General features: G+C 35.8%; 1 protein-coding gene across 18 annotated transcripts in view; it reads right to left on the bottom strand.

Annotated features, from left to right (window-relative positions):
* The window catches only part of Samuel (SAM-motif ubiquitously expressed punctatedly localized protein), a 126252-nt gene that overhangs the window by 67684 nt on the left and 42271 nt on the right, over positions 1-16297 (bottom strand). For all 18 annotated transcript variants that reach the window (XM_073968756.1, XM_073968753.1, XM_073968754.1 and 15 more), the window contains one exon: positions 1277-2111. In XM_073968756.1, coding sequence (XP_073824857.1) covers positions 1277-2111 — 835 coding nt within the window. The remainder of the gene's footprint in view (positions 1-1276; positions 2112-16297) is intronic.

Below are 16297 nucleotides of genomic sequence, written 5' to 3' on the forward strand. Positions count from 1 at the left end.
ATCGCTTAGAAATGAATATATAAGATACTGTCAGTCTATACTGATTTTTAATAGACCTCCGATTTCAACTGTTTATAGCCAGTTCGGAGGAATTCTCTACGTTTTTTGCTTCCATTCTAACACTGAAGCATTATTTACCCATTAACATAATTTTTCGCTTAAGAATGTACTACAGTAGTATTGCAGAGTACGCGAAATGTGTCCAATAGGTCGAAGTATGCATTTCTGAAAATTGTCGAAACCTTTACCCCATACATTTCTAAGCAATATTGGTCTCCTACTGCGATATTTCCGATTATTTAGTAAAATGTCATTATCTCTTAATTAATATTAGGTAAACAACAAACTTCGGTGCCCTGTTTTGGGGCCTACGTGGCCTCGTTCACTGTTTATATAACCTGATACCTCTTTAGTCGATCTGGCAACCCTTCTGATCTAATTATGCTGCAGGTAATATTTATTGTACTTGATGGCAGTCCATCCTCGTGAACTAAAAAACTCATAAAACGCCATAGTTTTCAGATATTACCGGTTTAAGACCTATAGGACCCTGTTTACATGTAATATGACCTGGTACTCCCTTGGTCCATATGGTAACCCTCCTAGTAGGGATATTCTATGACTAATATTGTTGATACTTGTTAGTAGTTAACCCATTTTTAGAATAACATTCATAAAATGTCATGATTTTCAAGAATTTTGCAAAAATATGGATTATTTTGGAACCTCCATTAAATTTCGAAAACATTTATTTGACAGCTGGAATTATATGTAGTTAGGGGTTTTCGTTATTTTTTGTTGGACTACGTGGGTCAATTTTTTATTTATACATCCTATCTTGTCTTTAATATGTCTACCAATTATTTTTTGCAAAAAACCCGACATTTTTATCCCAATTATCATACATTTTTCACAAATTAATACAGAAAATTATTAGTTTTCTTAGTTCGAAAACAATTACTTGACAAACTGTATGTCGGCGGTATGCCCTATGAGTCGGTACAAGTTTTCCACCTATTTTTAAAGAAACGTTTCCGAGGGTGGTGTTCGAGCGAGCTACTGTTTTGAAGCAGACAAAAAGTGTTGAAAGGCACATTAATTATGATCTTTGTGGCTGAGATAGAAAATTTGTTACTTTTGACTACGAAATTGAAATTTGGAAGATGGTGGCATGTGAATGTTTAGTCGATTTGATAATTACAACAATTTCTTTCGTTTAGATTTCATTTACAGAAGTTTAGTTTAAAGGTGTAATTAAGCAAATGTTTGGATTTACCTTGATAGAACCGATTGGAGATCCCCATTTGTACCTGTGGCTGGACTAAGTCTTTCTCTTTTCACATGATTACCGCTCAGGTGGATGGATGATGACTGGTGGTGTTGCTGTTGTCCTACAGATGATTGAAGGGAATGACTTGACGCCATACCATCACTGGTGGTGTTGTTATTGTTGTTAAGGGAGTTAACAATTTGATTTTGACTTAGAATTGTGTTATTGCTGTTGCTGTGACTTGTATTGCTATTATTAGTGTTGCCACTGTTATTGTTGTTGCTGCTGTTGTTATTATTATTTATCGATGAGCAATTATTGTTATTGTTCACTAATGCTGCAGCGACGGCAGCAGCGGCGGCTGATGACTCCATAATGGCATCCTTTAGAGAATCGATCTGAGCAGCGGTCACCCTCGGTGACATTCGTTCATTTTTTACCTTTTCCAAGTATAAATAGGCTGCCGCAGCTGCTGTTGTCGTTGTTGGCTGCACAGTCAGTGCCGCTGTAGCTTGAGCTGTACTCAAGTTTGGTGTTGATGGTGGGGTGGTGTTGCTGCTGGTCTCACAACTCTTTTTAACACCGTCAATGGAGTTGTTATTATAGCCGCTCAAAAGCAGAGATCGTTCGCTGAGCATTTTATTGCCAATCGACTGTCTGATAAGTAATTTGTGCTGTTTGTGGCCACTATTTGAGATAGAAATGCCACTTTGTTTAGTCTTTGTTTTTGTTGCTTTAGTTATGGGTTCGGGCAGATCAATTTCCAGCTCATCTGATAGTGGTAGTGGTGTATCCTTGGCTAAGTCTGCGCTGGGCTTCAACAATTTTTTGCTAATATCATCTGAAATTGAAAAGAGAGAAAATTAATGATAATTCAGAGTTTTTTTTACGACAGCCCTAGCAAAACAGAATAAAAGCCAAACAGCTTAATTTACATTTATGAATGAATGAATGTGTGTTCTGTAGGTAGAAAGATGTAATAAAAACAAACAATAAAATAATATTTATTGTTGTATTTGTTGTTGAGTGCAGGTTAGGCTTAGTAGGTCCAGTAAGAACAAATAGTTTGTTATATTCTACGGTTTTCCGAACATTTAATTCTTTGTAGTGTGGCTGGGTTTATTTTTCGATCGCCACACGTAGGTAAAATCCAATTCTATGAACTTGACGATAAAAATATGGATTTGGATAAAAGCTCAAAAGTATTGCAGAGCAGGTACCTGAAGGTATGGATCTTATTTTGGAAGTAATTTCTTTCGATAGATATCACGCTCATCAGTTATTCCAATTGGTCACCGGATTAATTAGAGCTTCTGGACCATTGCGTCAAGAAACCTGGACTACCTCCCAGGAAGTGGACCTATATGGTCCATCTCTGAACTTGATCTACAATTTTGAGCTACAAATAATGGACGAATCACGTGTTTTTCACCCCATGCCGACTTCTGTCAAACTTTACATTTTATTGTCCCTAAAGTCGGCATCGCCAAAAATGCCAGATTAAAAATAATTTTTTAATAATTTATTTGTCTAAAGTGTTCTTTTGACTATTCTCTACCAACACAACAACAATTTTATTAATTTTTTAATTTTAATATAATTACAAACATTATTATGATGACGTCTCCACTAATTTTTTTCTTAAGAGACATGAATTTTCGGTTGTGGTGAAAAACACTCACTACCAAAAAGTTAAATTCCGATATAATAAATGGTCTAAGCTCAATGAAATTTTACACAGAGTTAGCCGACAATATTGTTGAAACAATTTTTAGATCATTTTCATATTTTGTTGTTGTCATTATGAGTTAGATGAATTCAAATACGAAAGGTGCCGACTACTGGTACATGCCGGAGTTAGGAGCACTTACCCTATGTGGACAAAATTTTGGACTGAATCAGTTAAGGCCTGAGTACATAAGCTGCTTCGCCTGCTTGTCTTGCTTGCTTCTGATAAAAGAATAAAAAATAAAAGGGCAGCCTAGTTCGAAATTTACTCGGCTTTCTTTATTCTTTTCTTTTTGTTATGTCAGAAATGAAGCCGGTAGCAAGGCTTATATACCCAGGCCTTTATTCCGTTCGAGAGTTATCGTGCGATCAACCAGACAGAAAATCGGACGAACATGGTTAAATCGAATATATATATTATACATATATTATGTCAACATGTTCTTTATGTTGTTGGGGAAATTATAACAAAAATAATTTTGTTACAAAGGGATTTGACACTTCCCAGTTGTTCAATAAATAGCAATTGTCTATTTTGACTTAGTTATGTAACTAGTTACTCATTGATCCTAGTTACTTTACACCCAAAAATGGCACACAAAATATCCCATTGCTGGCTTTTGTCACTGGAAATGGCCCCCCTGCTTATCATGTCAATTCCCTTGTTACAGGTTATGCGGCGTGAAATATATCGACTATTTTATAGACTACTGACGGATAGCCTTATATCCAATGTTTCTCTCTTGAAATCTATTTCAGTATTGTTTCTCTTTTTGAATACAATTTAGAAAAATGTTTTTTAATTTTGTTTGGATTTTTTATTCATAATTAAAAACGTATTTTTATGCGTTTCTCGTGCAAAAATTGAAGATGCAAAAAAACATGTTACGAGCTAAATTATAGAAAGGTTGAATAATATGAGAAGAATATGTATGTATGTATGTATAATATAACTGTGGTAAGTATTGATACATTTTTGATACAATTCATTATGACGTCATTTCATTAAACTTCTATAAATTTTTTTCAGGGACTTTTGAATGATCTGAAAGAAACACGGACCAAATAAATAGAAGTCGCCAAGGATCAAATAAACATAAGTCGCTGCATCAAGTAGTCGCACACAAGTTACAGTATCAAATATCAGGATATCATATCCATATGTCCTTTGTAAAATTTTCGCTCACCATCTAATAAAATAAAGTGTGGCTAATACATATGTATGTATTTATCCATTTATCTGACTTCAACGTACTAGTAAATTTGACTATCATTTCCGACTACCGAATAGACTAGTTACTGGTAATGCAATGAAGGGACTGGTAATGCAATGAAGAGACAATTGCCTTTCACATGACTACCGAATTGGGTGGTCACTGGTAATGCAGTGTGTGGATAATAGACCCCCTCCTATGACATCCCCATGTTAAATTCAGCAGTCTATAGCACTGAGAGCAGATTGGGTGGTAACTAGTTGTGTTTAAAAGTAGCCAGCAAAATTGCTAGTTATTCCCTAGTTAAGCGAACAACTGGGTTCATATTCGAACAGCTGGTGTAACACCACTACCTATTCAATATGCCATGATTGAAAACAAAAATTAATCAAATATTTTTCAAAAAACAGGGGCTGGATTCTTGTTCTATGAAAATTTAAAATGAAAAATATTTCCTTTATATTTTTTCATTTGACAGTTTTTTCCTTTATAAAAGTTTTTCATAGAAACATAAGCTGTGTTCCAGAACTAAAAAGTTTTTACAATTTTTACGACTTTTACACATTTTACTCGAAAAAGCGTTCCTGTACACAAAAAAGTTGTAAAATGTTCACTTTTCTTTAAACAAAAATGGCGCTGAATGACGCTCCCTTTAAAAACTTTTTACACGACAAATTTGGGCGAGTAAAAAAATAGTAACATTGTTGCCGGCGTCTGATTGGCTGAAACGCCGACTTTGACATTTGTTCCAGTTTTTTTTTACGTATTTTCCATTTTTCCGTTCCCGAACTATTTCAAAAAACTTGTGTGTGAGAACAAATTGTTTGCAGTTCTCTCTTTTACGAGTTTTACTATTAAAAAGTACGGGAACGAAGCTATAATTGAGCCCCAGAAGATGTTTTTCGAATCGTTTTAAACTTTTAGATTATTGCAGGTTATGGAACAGAGCAAAAATGTATTATACTGTTAAGTACTAGTATGAGGAGGATATGCTACACCGGTGAGACATGAAATAGGTACATATATTCACATAAACTCCGAAAAAAGGATTGTATATTCCTAGTTTCTAATTGGATTATTACAAATAATAATTTGTCTCATTCTCTTCGTGCTCATTGTTGAGATGTCACGACGACGACAACCCAGACAAACGCGATTAGAAAGTCACATGGCAGAGCAATGCGTCACATTTGTACCGATAAATTGACAAGTGGCAATGAACTCTACACTCTCGTTTTGTTAAAAACGCTCTGGAAAAGTGTGAAGAGCACAGCGACAACAATAGACAAGGTCTGTTCGAATCGAATCTATCTATGACAGTTATATGGTCACGGTATGTACATACAATATGTACGAGTATGTATGTACATATATTTATATGGATGTTTTCAGCTCAGCCAAAGTGAATGTAGCCGCCCATCATAATCAAACACAAAACGACATCGAATGTGATCCCTTGGTCTGTCAATTGTTTTTCAATTCATCGACACCGAGTACTAGAAGTACCCATACAATTATATGTACCCACATACGTATGTATGTAAGTTTATAAATACAAACATACATATGTACGTATAACTATACAGGTCGCAGCTTTGGCGTTTAAAATAAATACATGAGAAAGCATTGTTCGTTAGCACATATACAGATATATTTGTGTAGGAGCAATCGACATTTTTTTGAGTTCGAAAGTAAGAAAATTATTCTTTAATCTAAAAGTTCAAAAGTTTACAAATCGTATAGGTATAACAAGAAAATAATCCCATTACGGAGTACTTTTTGGAGAGAAAGGGTCTATGGAAGCACCCTTTGTTTCAGAAAGGGTCTATGGAAGCACCCTTTGTTTCAGAAAGGGTCTATGGAAGCACTCTTTATTTCAGAAAGGGTCTATGGAAGCACCCTTTATTTCAGAAAGGGTCTATGGAAGCGCCCTTTATTTCAGAAAGGGTCTATCGAAGCACCCTTTATTTCAGAAAGGGTCTATGGAAGCACCCTTTATTTCAGAAAGGGTCTATCGAAGCACCCTTTATTTCAGAAAGGGTCTATGGAAGCACCCTTTATTTCAGAAAGGGTCTATGGAAGCACCCTTTATTTCAGAAAGGGTCTATGGAAGCACCCTTTATTTCAGAAAGGGTCTATGAAAGCACCCTTTATTTCAGAAATGGTCTATGAAAGCACCCTATATTTCAGAAAGGGTCTATCGAAGCACCCTTTATTTCAGAAAGGGTCTATGGAAGCACCCTTTATTTCAGAAAGGGTCTATGGAAGCACCCTTTATTTCAGAAAGGGTCTATGGAAGCACCCTTTATTTCAAAAATGGTCTATGGAAGCACCCTTTATTTCAGAAAGGGTCTATGAAAGCACCCTTTATTTCAGAAATGGTCTATGAAAGCACCCTATATTTAAGAAAGGGTCTATGGAAGCACCCTTTATTTCAGAAAGGGTCTATGGAAGCACCCTTTATTTCAGAAAGGGTCTATGGAAGCACCCTTTATTTCAAAAATGGTCTATGGAAGCACCCTTTATTTCAGAAAGGGTCTATGAAAGCACCCTTTATTTCAGAAATGGTCTATGAAAGCACCCTATATTTAAGAAAGGGTCTATGGAAGCACCCTTTATTTCAGAGAGATTCTATGGAAGCACCCTTTATTTTAGAAAGGGTCAATGGAAGCACCCTTTATTTCAGAAAGGGTCTATGAAAGCACCCTTTATTTCAGAAAGGGTCTATGAAAGCACCCTTTATTTCAGAAAGGGTCTATGAAAGCACCCTTTATTTGACAAAGGATCTATGGAAGCACCCTTTATTTCAGAAAGGGTCTTTGGAAGCACCCTTTATTTCAGAAAGGGTGTATGGAAGCACCTTTTATTTCAAAAAGGGTCCTTGGAATCACCCTTTATTTCAGAAAGGGTCTATGGAATCACCCTTTATTTCAGAAAGGAGATGTTTTGAAAAAGTTTGAGAGTTAGTTAGAAGAACCCTTAATTTCAGAAAGGAGATGTTTTGAAAAAGTTTGAGAGTTAGCTTGGAAGGAAGTATGGACTTGCTCTGGAAAAATTTGTACCGTTCAAATTTTCAAATGGATCCGAGACGGGTCCTCAAACTGCACTTTTTCCATATTTTGTTTGGGAGGTACCCGAAGGACGGGACCGATATTGTCTATATTCCGACCTGATACATGGCGGAATGAAATAATACGGTGTACAAAGTTTGGAGTACTCAGACACTCCCTGCGACAATTATCTTGCATCTTGCCATTTTGGCTGGGCTTGCAGCCCCTGACAAAATTGTACCGTCGTTAAGGGGGCCGCAAGAACAACTGCTGAAAGAATTCAAAACGGTCTTAAACTGCAGTTTGTGTGGGAGTTACCCGGAGGAGTGAACCGAACCACATGTTCCAGAAAGTTGTTTATTGATGCCTTTGCTGCCATATTGTGGTTGATTGTTTTCTTGAATTTTGAACGGTTTAGTATCTATGGAGCAGGAGCCGAGAAAAGAGGATAAAAATCGAAATTGTTTTGCTATCTTGACCATTAAGATCCGTTTCTACAGAGTTCGTATATTCTAGAAAGATGTTTATTGAGATCTGAGGTACATTTTTGTAGTTGGTTGTTTGCTTCTAATTTGATCGGTTTGATAGCTGTATATCAAAACTTGAGAAAACATTTTAAAAGAAATTTTACTATGGCGATTTTGACTTTGCAGATGAAGTTTGAAGACAAGAGCTACAACTTTGCCCCTGAGATTAATTCAAATTTCCTAACGGTTTAGAAGATATAGTCCCGACTAAATTACCCTTTTTACATCCAAGCGTCAAACCTTTGGGGGCCTATAACCGCAAAAGTTGATGAGATACGAAAAAACGGCGAGACACGTGTCCTCTATGTTTTGGTTTTCTATCACGCTGCGGTGTCAGAATATGGTTAATAATTTTCGTGTTGCACAGTGTAACGGAGCCGGCGTCTACTTGAAAGTCTAGGTCTTGAATAACAGTATGCAACACTGAAAATGCAAACAACTTCTAGTATGCAATTTTTGAAAGTACATACTTAGACTACAAAAACACTAGTAGGGTTTTGTCGTGTCCGATCCAGTTCGGATTTTATGGCCTCATCTAAACCGGGCTAAATCTACACTTTTTTGCATTTATCAAGCCTTTATCTCAGAAACGAATAGGAATTTGGCCTTGCTGTCTTTAGCAATATTGTAGCACTTAACTAGTAGATCCTATCTTTTGAAAAAACTACATAAGAAAAACTCCATCTAGGGCATCAAAATCTATAAAATATAGAAAATTTTACATAGTTGCTGAAATTCTGGTCAGTATCGGCTAAACTTTTGGGAGTTGAACCAAGTAACCTTTTGCAAAAATCTTCCAAATAAAGTTCTCAACAATTCTTTAGAACATTCCGAAACTCTAAACTGCTTACTTCATGTTGTTTCAGCGGTATTTTGCATCATATCTTTTATTATTATATTTTTATATTCCAGGGAATATTTTTCCAAAAGAAAATGTTCAGAAAAAATTAACGGTTTTGGAGATACGGTGCGAAATGTATAAAAATTGTGGAATTTTTGCATATATTTAGAAATTTGAGGCAATAAATGTAGTTTTTCGAGTTCATTATTTCTCCAAATATTTTATTATTGTCCTAACCTACAAATTTGCTTCAAAGGTCAGAAGAAGACTCGCATTGGTTTCAGAGATATAGCCCCGAATTTCTTTAAAAACTCAATATTTAATAATGTTTAGATGGGGCCATAAAATCCGAGCTGGATCTGACACAACCAAACCCAACTAGGGTCACGGTGCTCTTGAAGCAAATTTAAATGGAAGGTGCTTACACCTGGGAAGTTTTTGCGGATTCTGAAACTACAATGTTCATAGATGAGAAAAATAAAAAAAATCGCCGGAACGCTTTTTAAATAAATCGCGATTTATGTTGAAATTTTTAGGGGTTGTTTAGGTTTTCACGATTTTGCTTAGAAACCGCAAGTCTTATCAAAATCAGACTGAAGAAAATGTTGTAGCTATTAAAATTCTCTACAAGATTAACCTTTACGGTATTTTCGTAGGTTTTACCATTTTTGAGATTTTGAAGTTCAAATTGGGACAATGCACTGACTGTATCGCCCCCTTATAAAACAATGTCATGAAGGGTGCGCCTTAACTAACTTTTAATGACAACCGCTTATACAAAGGGAAGTTTTTGTGAATTCTGAAACAGCAATGTTCATAGATGAGAAAAATCCAAAAACAAGAAAAAATCGCTGTAGGGATTTTTAAATAAATCGCGGTCAAAATTCATATTCTTAGGCGTTTATTTGGTTTTCACGATTTTGCTTGGAAACCGCAAGTCCAATCGAAATGGAGCTAAAGAAAATGTTGTAGCTATGAAAATTTTCTACAGGATTGACGTTTATGATTTGTTCTTAGGCTGTACCATTTTTGAGATAAAGAAGCTCAGTTTACATTTTTAGGTTTTTTTGCTAGGGTTTCGCGATTTTGCTTGAATACGGCAAGTCTTATCGGCATGGGACCTGAGAAAATCTTATAGCTGTGAAAATTCTCTACAAGACTGGCTTATGTTATTTTTCCTAGGTTGTACCATTTTTTTTAGATATATAAGTTGAAGTTGGGAAATTGCAGTCATGACATTGTTTTATAAGGAGACGATACAGAATTGAATTGAATTTGAATTGTCCCAATTTCAATTTCTATGTCTCAAAAGTTGTAAAACTTACGAAAATATCATTGAGGTCAATCTTGTAGAGAATTTTGATAACTACAATATTTTTTATTACCATTTTTGATAGGACTTGCGGTTTCCAAGCAAAATCGCAAAAACCTAAACAACACCTAAAAATGTAAACTTGAATCGCGATTTATTTAAAAAGCACTCCGGCGATTTTTTTTTGTTTTTTTTTCTCATCTATGAACATTGTAGCTTCAGAATCTGCAAAAACTTCCCAGGTGTAAGCACCTTCCATTTAAATTTGGTTCAAGAGCACCGTGGGGTTTCTTGTCGTTTGGGTCTGTACTTTCAAAAAATCCTCAGTTCGAATTGTTTGTACAAGATCACCTTAAAAATGTTGCACAGTGTAATCTTACAAGTTTGGCAACGACTGTGGTGTATTCCAAGCTGAAATCTTCGCGATCAGGAAGACTGCAGAATTGATAAGAAATCTGGATGCTGAGATCTTTGAACCGGTGACTATATTTGTGGATAGTCAAACGGCTTTAAATCCATCAAACATCAAGTCTGAGGCCGTCCTTGAGTGTGGACCTGCCTTAGAAAAACTAACAAATGGTTTCCGACTGTGCTGGGTACCAGGGCACTGCGACTTTAGGGAAAACGAAAAAGCAGATGAACTGCTCACTCAAACAACCGCTGACTCATACCACCCATGTGCAAACAGAATAAATTCACTCTTAAACCAGAGAAAATCTGAAATCAGAGTAATGACGGGAGTTATTACTGGGCACTGCTACATTTGAGCTTTTACCATAAAATGGAACGATTACGGTGGTGTTTACTGCAGACTCAGTGGGGACGAAGAAGAGACGGAGACAATTGAAAATTTCCTATGGGTTTTCATTTTCCGCCAAGTGTGACCTTCTATTGAACCCGCTAACATCAAAAACATCATCAGAAATCTGAAGTGGTTGGGAAAGCGCAACCTGAACACGTTAACCGCATATCCGACAGTTTTCCATCCATCTATATTAACATTTTTAAATTTACTTAATTGTTTAATATCTTTTTTCTTTTATCACCATTTCTTTTCTTGACGCAGTCACACTTAGTGGCTGCACATCCCCAAACCTTACCTAACCCTATATCCAAATCTGAAACTATTTCCACTAAAAGCAGTAGCGTTCTTCCTATGATTAAAAAATTATGAACAAATCTAATTTTCAATGTTTAGAATAGCCCAAAAGAATGAATTTTGAAAACGTTTTTGTAATATGTTGGAACTTCAAGTCTGTTGGACTAGAACTGGTCTAAAGTCCTCTCAATCAATCAATCCTCTCAAACTTTTTATTCGCTTAACACCTACAAATGAGGTGTTTTAAACAACTATCGTTTACATACATATTTACATTTTTTACCTTTATTTCTGTAGATTATGTTTTTACGGCATCATTCCTGCGTGAAAGTTGCCAAGATACCAAAACTTAATTAAATCCATCATCACTTCGATGCATTTGACGAATGCAGCAAATAACGAGAATGAATGCATCAACTAGATACGATAATGTATTTGGATCACTGACTATGAGCCACTAAAATTTTTAGAAAAAAAAACAACACCCCAGTTAGTAATAATAACTCCGACATATCAAGTTCACCGTGATGGTTGGCAGATTGAAACGATCTACAAAAAATAGTAACACCGCAATGTAACGGTTTGTGCACCTTAATTGAAATTTCATCGATGCACACTCAGACACACACAATCAGCGCAACCGGATTAACTCAAAATACAAAAAACTCTAAACTCATAATCATTGACAACGATGCTTATAATGGATGATGGACCGACCACAGTGAAGCGAGCCAAGATGAAAATTAAACTTGCAGAGACAACAAACAGTTGGTGGAAAGATCAAGAGAAGAAAGGCAACTATATGAACATCATTAGCTATTGGAAATTAAGACATCCATGTCTTTGCGAATTTCAAGTTAACTTTTCCACTTTGTTTCCTGACACTGTGCCGTAAGGACAGGACAACAACACTCACACACACACAGTATAAAAAGTTATCCAATCTAAATTTCTAAGCGGCAATGATTTGCCACCAAATAGAATTTCTTGTATCGAAATTCATTTCCGGTCAAACGTAGATACAAACGACATGACAACAAATCAAAATAGATGGCAACCACCTCTATCGATTTAAACAAGCAATCAGGATGGTATAATTAGTCGCCAAGCTGAAGCGAAAAACCAGTATAAGTGATGGGCATGGCATGTATCTGGATGAACCTGTCTGCCTTGTCACATAAATTCACTCAACCCGAACCAAATCATCCACAAGCACAGAAACTGCAAGCAGCAATGATTTCAACGCCAACATTAAAGTTGGATGTCTGATTTAGGGATTGAAAAAATAGACGCATCCGACACTGTTATGGAGTAACATGCATACTTGTACCATCATCTTGATGTCAACAGACTGAATAAACCTTCTGGCCTCCATCCGAGTTTAGTGGTCAATGTCTTAGCCTTGTTGCTGAAATGTTCCCCAATTACTGGTCATTTCAAATACGAAAGCTATTAAACATCAACACATTAGCAGCGATGATCTTGCGTGTCTGCCATCTAGTCGGTGGGGAGACCACGGCTGACCACGATTGACTGGCTGACTGACTGACACATGGCGTATGGCCACTTGTTTTGGGCGATTCCAATCCGGTCTAAAAGTAATTCCAAATAAATGATGGACTATGTAGCAGCAGCACCAGTACAAACATGAAGAAGTTACAAGGTAGGTAGATAGGTACTCGTCCATATAAAGCTATTAGCATTTGTGGCAAGCAAGTGATTTGAGCGTCTTAGTCTGTGTTAAGCGTTCAATGCTCTGGATTTTATGTTTTGCTACTTGCTCTAGTAGTGATATTAGTTGTTTTTCATCCACTAGGGAACAGGTGCAGCTCGGCTGCTTTGAAAGATCATAAATAAATACTCGTACACTGGCATCCATAAGTGCTGATACTAACAATCATTTCAATGAATTTTGCAAATAACTTGCTCGAATAGTCATAGATAACAGATAAAAGTATTGTTTTGTTATTTATGATTTCAAGGAAGGGACGTTAGGACAATAAATGTCTCTAGAAATCGTATTCATATCCAGACATCATTAGTAGTTGTGATTTGTTACCTTAAAGGGACCAAAGGTAAACAAATTAAATAATGGCCTGTTTATCTGAGACGAGGCGTATTGGAAAAACAAAACATAAATGCATAAATCTATGTAGTCCAATCTTTATATATTTTGGCGGTCTGTAAATATCTCTAATTAAACTTATTGGCACTTTACAAATTTTGCTTCTAACAACATAGCAGCCACTTTTGTTCTTCATTGTTTAGCTCTATAACGCGAATTTATGGAAGTGTAAATGTGTGCACAACTTTATCACTGCATATCACATGCAATCCATTAAATACATACATATGTACATACATACAGTTTCTTCTTCTTGCCTGAATGTGGCCAAGAATCTATTGCCAACCATGGAGGTGCAGGTGAAAGAAGGCATAAAAAGGAATGTGAAAAAGGAGGAGCACACAAAGTGATTCCGATTAATGATGAGCAGTGGTTGTGGTTCGAATGAAATGATGTTGAGCTTAATAACAATTAGCGCATGGGTTCACATCTACTGGTCATTCACCATCTGCAGAACTACATATCTTTTACAGACCATTGTGTTCGACTCCATTCCATTGTACTGGTTCTTTAATACAGGCAGGCGAAATCACACACATACAGTTTTACTTTTTCTTAGTGTAGTTGTACCATATCTTATAGGCATAATAATAATAATTAGCCTAAAACGTTTTCATACATTTTTATGCGGGCGGTAAAATATAGAGCAATAATAACAAATACTAAATAGAATTTAGGGTGACGTAGGGGATGAAAGATATCAAGCAACGACCCAGATCGCCTTTAACCTGACAAACCCCAGCGCTGCTCGCGGTCCCTGACCTGCGCGTGCAGTCACTTGGGGAGCTGCCTTTAACACCGGTTAAAGGTAGTGAGATAACGTGTGCTCGTTGTCCCGCCCATAACATTAAAATTATTCTAGGCGATTTAATGTAAAAATTGCAAAGGAGAATAACTTTGGTCCAATAGTCGGAAAATTCAGTCTCCGCAGTAAAACACGTGACAATGCTCTTTGGTTCGAAATGCGAATTCTTTGGCCAAAAGTCCATTTTTGACATCCTGCTTTTTTACGTTTATCTTCATAGTAAGAGAGTAAACACTCCTAAACAACAAAAACAAATGTTGTTTGTACAAAATTTGCATTTACCGTTAAACGAGAAATTGTCAAAATTGAGATTTGTTTACTGTGTTTTTAATTGAGTTGTAGGTCCCTTATTATGTGATCATTTCTGTAGTAATAAATTCACAATAAGAAAAAAAGAATAAAACTCGAATATGGAAAAGAAATATAAAAGTAAGTAGTTTAATTTCCCAAGAAGTTCGGAAGAAAAATTCGGGCGATGCTATCGACACATTTCGGGAAACCTCTTAAATTATAACTTTTTTCTTTAATTTCATAAATTGTTTTGGACTGAAATATTTTTGAGGGAGAGTGAGCGTGTTGAAAAAAGATTAAAATTAGATTGATGTGTCCACTTAAATAAAAAGCTGGTTTCTAGTTGCGATAAATTAAGCATATTTTTTTGAAGCTACATAAGTGTATAAAATTCAGAACTATTTAATATTTAGGTGGTAAAATTTTGAACCAATTTTCCTGATAATTTCCAATTTGTACTTTGAGTGAAGAGAGAACTTCTCCACCAAACACAGTCGACATAGGTCCACGTTTGGATATAGCCCCCATATAAGGGTACCCCCAATTTAAGGTAATTTGAAAGTTATAGCCACATTTTTAGCCGATTCTGCTGAAATTTTACATTTTGGCATCTTAGGTGATAGGAATCCTTCGTATCACAAATTATCAACATAGCTCAAAGTTTTAGTTTAGACCACATACAATGGGATCACACAGTTCAATGTATTTTGACGTTTTTTTTTTGGAAATTTTGGTTGAAAATAATTCTGAATCAATATTTTGTAAAAATTATTATGAATAGTAATCAATATCAATACAATAATTCCATAGAAATAGTTTTGGCCAGAAAAATGGTATTTGGGACCATAGTGCAATGGAATGAGGCTGACAGACTTCGCAGCGGCAATAAACATGGTAGTTAGCAGTACCAGATTTAAGCATTTCGATATTCATAAGGGCTCCTGACTGTCTCCAGACCAAAAAATAAGAAAACAAATCACGTTGTGATAGATGGAAGACATTCTTTGAGCGAGTTGGATTTACGACCGTTCCAAGGAGCAAACATAGACTCAGACCACTACATTGTTGCAGCAAAGGTGCGTACCCGTCTAAACGTTACAAATAAAGCACGAACAGATACAACGCGGAAGTTGGTCATCGGTAGACTGCAAATACAACAGATTTCCACAGAATATTCCACTCAACTCGCCCAATCCACTATAGGTAATTTGCCCTGTTTTTGAGGCAAAAAGTCCATTTTAATTTAATATATAATATAGCTTAAACAGTTTGGGTAGCGACCAAAAAACACAAAAAGTCAGAAATAAATATTTTATTTTTCTTAAACTCACTTCACCTTTTGCCACCTAGAACACATTACTGAAAGTCTTCTGTATTCGTACACACAGAAAAATTTATGTTAGAAATATGTTTGGATCCAAACAAATATATGTTTGGGACCGGTTGCAAACAATTATATGTTTGGATCCAAACATAATATGTTTGGGTCCAAACAAATATATGTTTGCAACATTATGTAACATATCTCAATTTGATATGTTTGGGTAAAACATATTTTTTATGTTAGAACAATTTTTTCATGGGTGGAGAGAGGATGTTTGTCAACGAGAGTAATAACAGTGCTCTCGCGGCTGTGGAATGCTGTTTTATAATGAAGAGTTGTGTGTATTGTAAAATAGAAGACGTAGAAGCGAAGAAGGGGGCTTTGGTGCTTTGATTGGCGTGTATGCGTCAAACTCGTGTGTTTCTTGTTTTGTTGTTTTTAACCAACGTAGTGGGCGAGGAGGATAAGAAGAAATGGCATGAATTATTTTTTTTTTTCTTTCTTCAGTGTTTTAGTTGCCAGCGTAGCGTCAAGACGGTAAAGTGAGTGAATTAATCAGTGTTTTGTGTTTTCTTAAAGAAATTGTGTTTGTAGTAAATTAAATGCCCAATACATTTTATAATTGAATCGGAAAGTTGAATGGAATTATTTTATTGGACAAGGAAGAAATCGCATTTAATATTGGTAATTACATACATACTTATGTATATT

The sequence above is a fragment of the Musca autumnalis genome, unplaced genomic scaffold, assembly GCF_047663935.1.
Source record: "Musca autumnalis isolate F117 unplaced genomic scaffold, ASM4766393v1 scaffold_2, whole genome shotgun sequence".
Lineage (NCBI taxonomy): Eukaryota > Metazoa > Arthropoda > Insecta > Diptera > Muscidae > Musca > Musca autumnalis.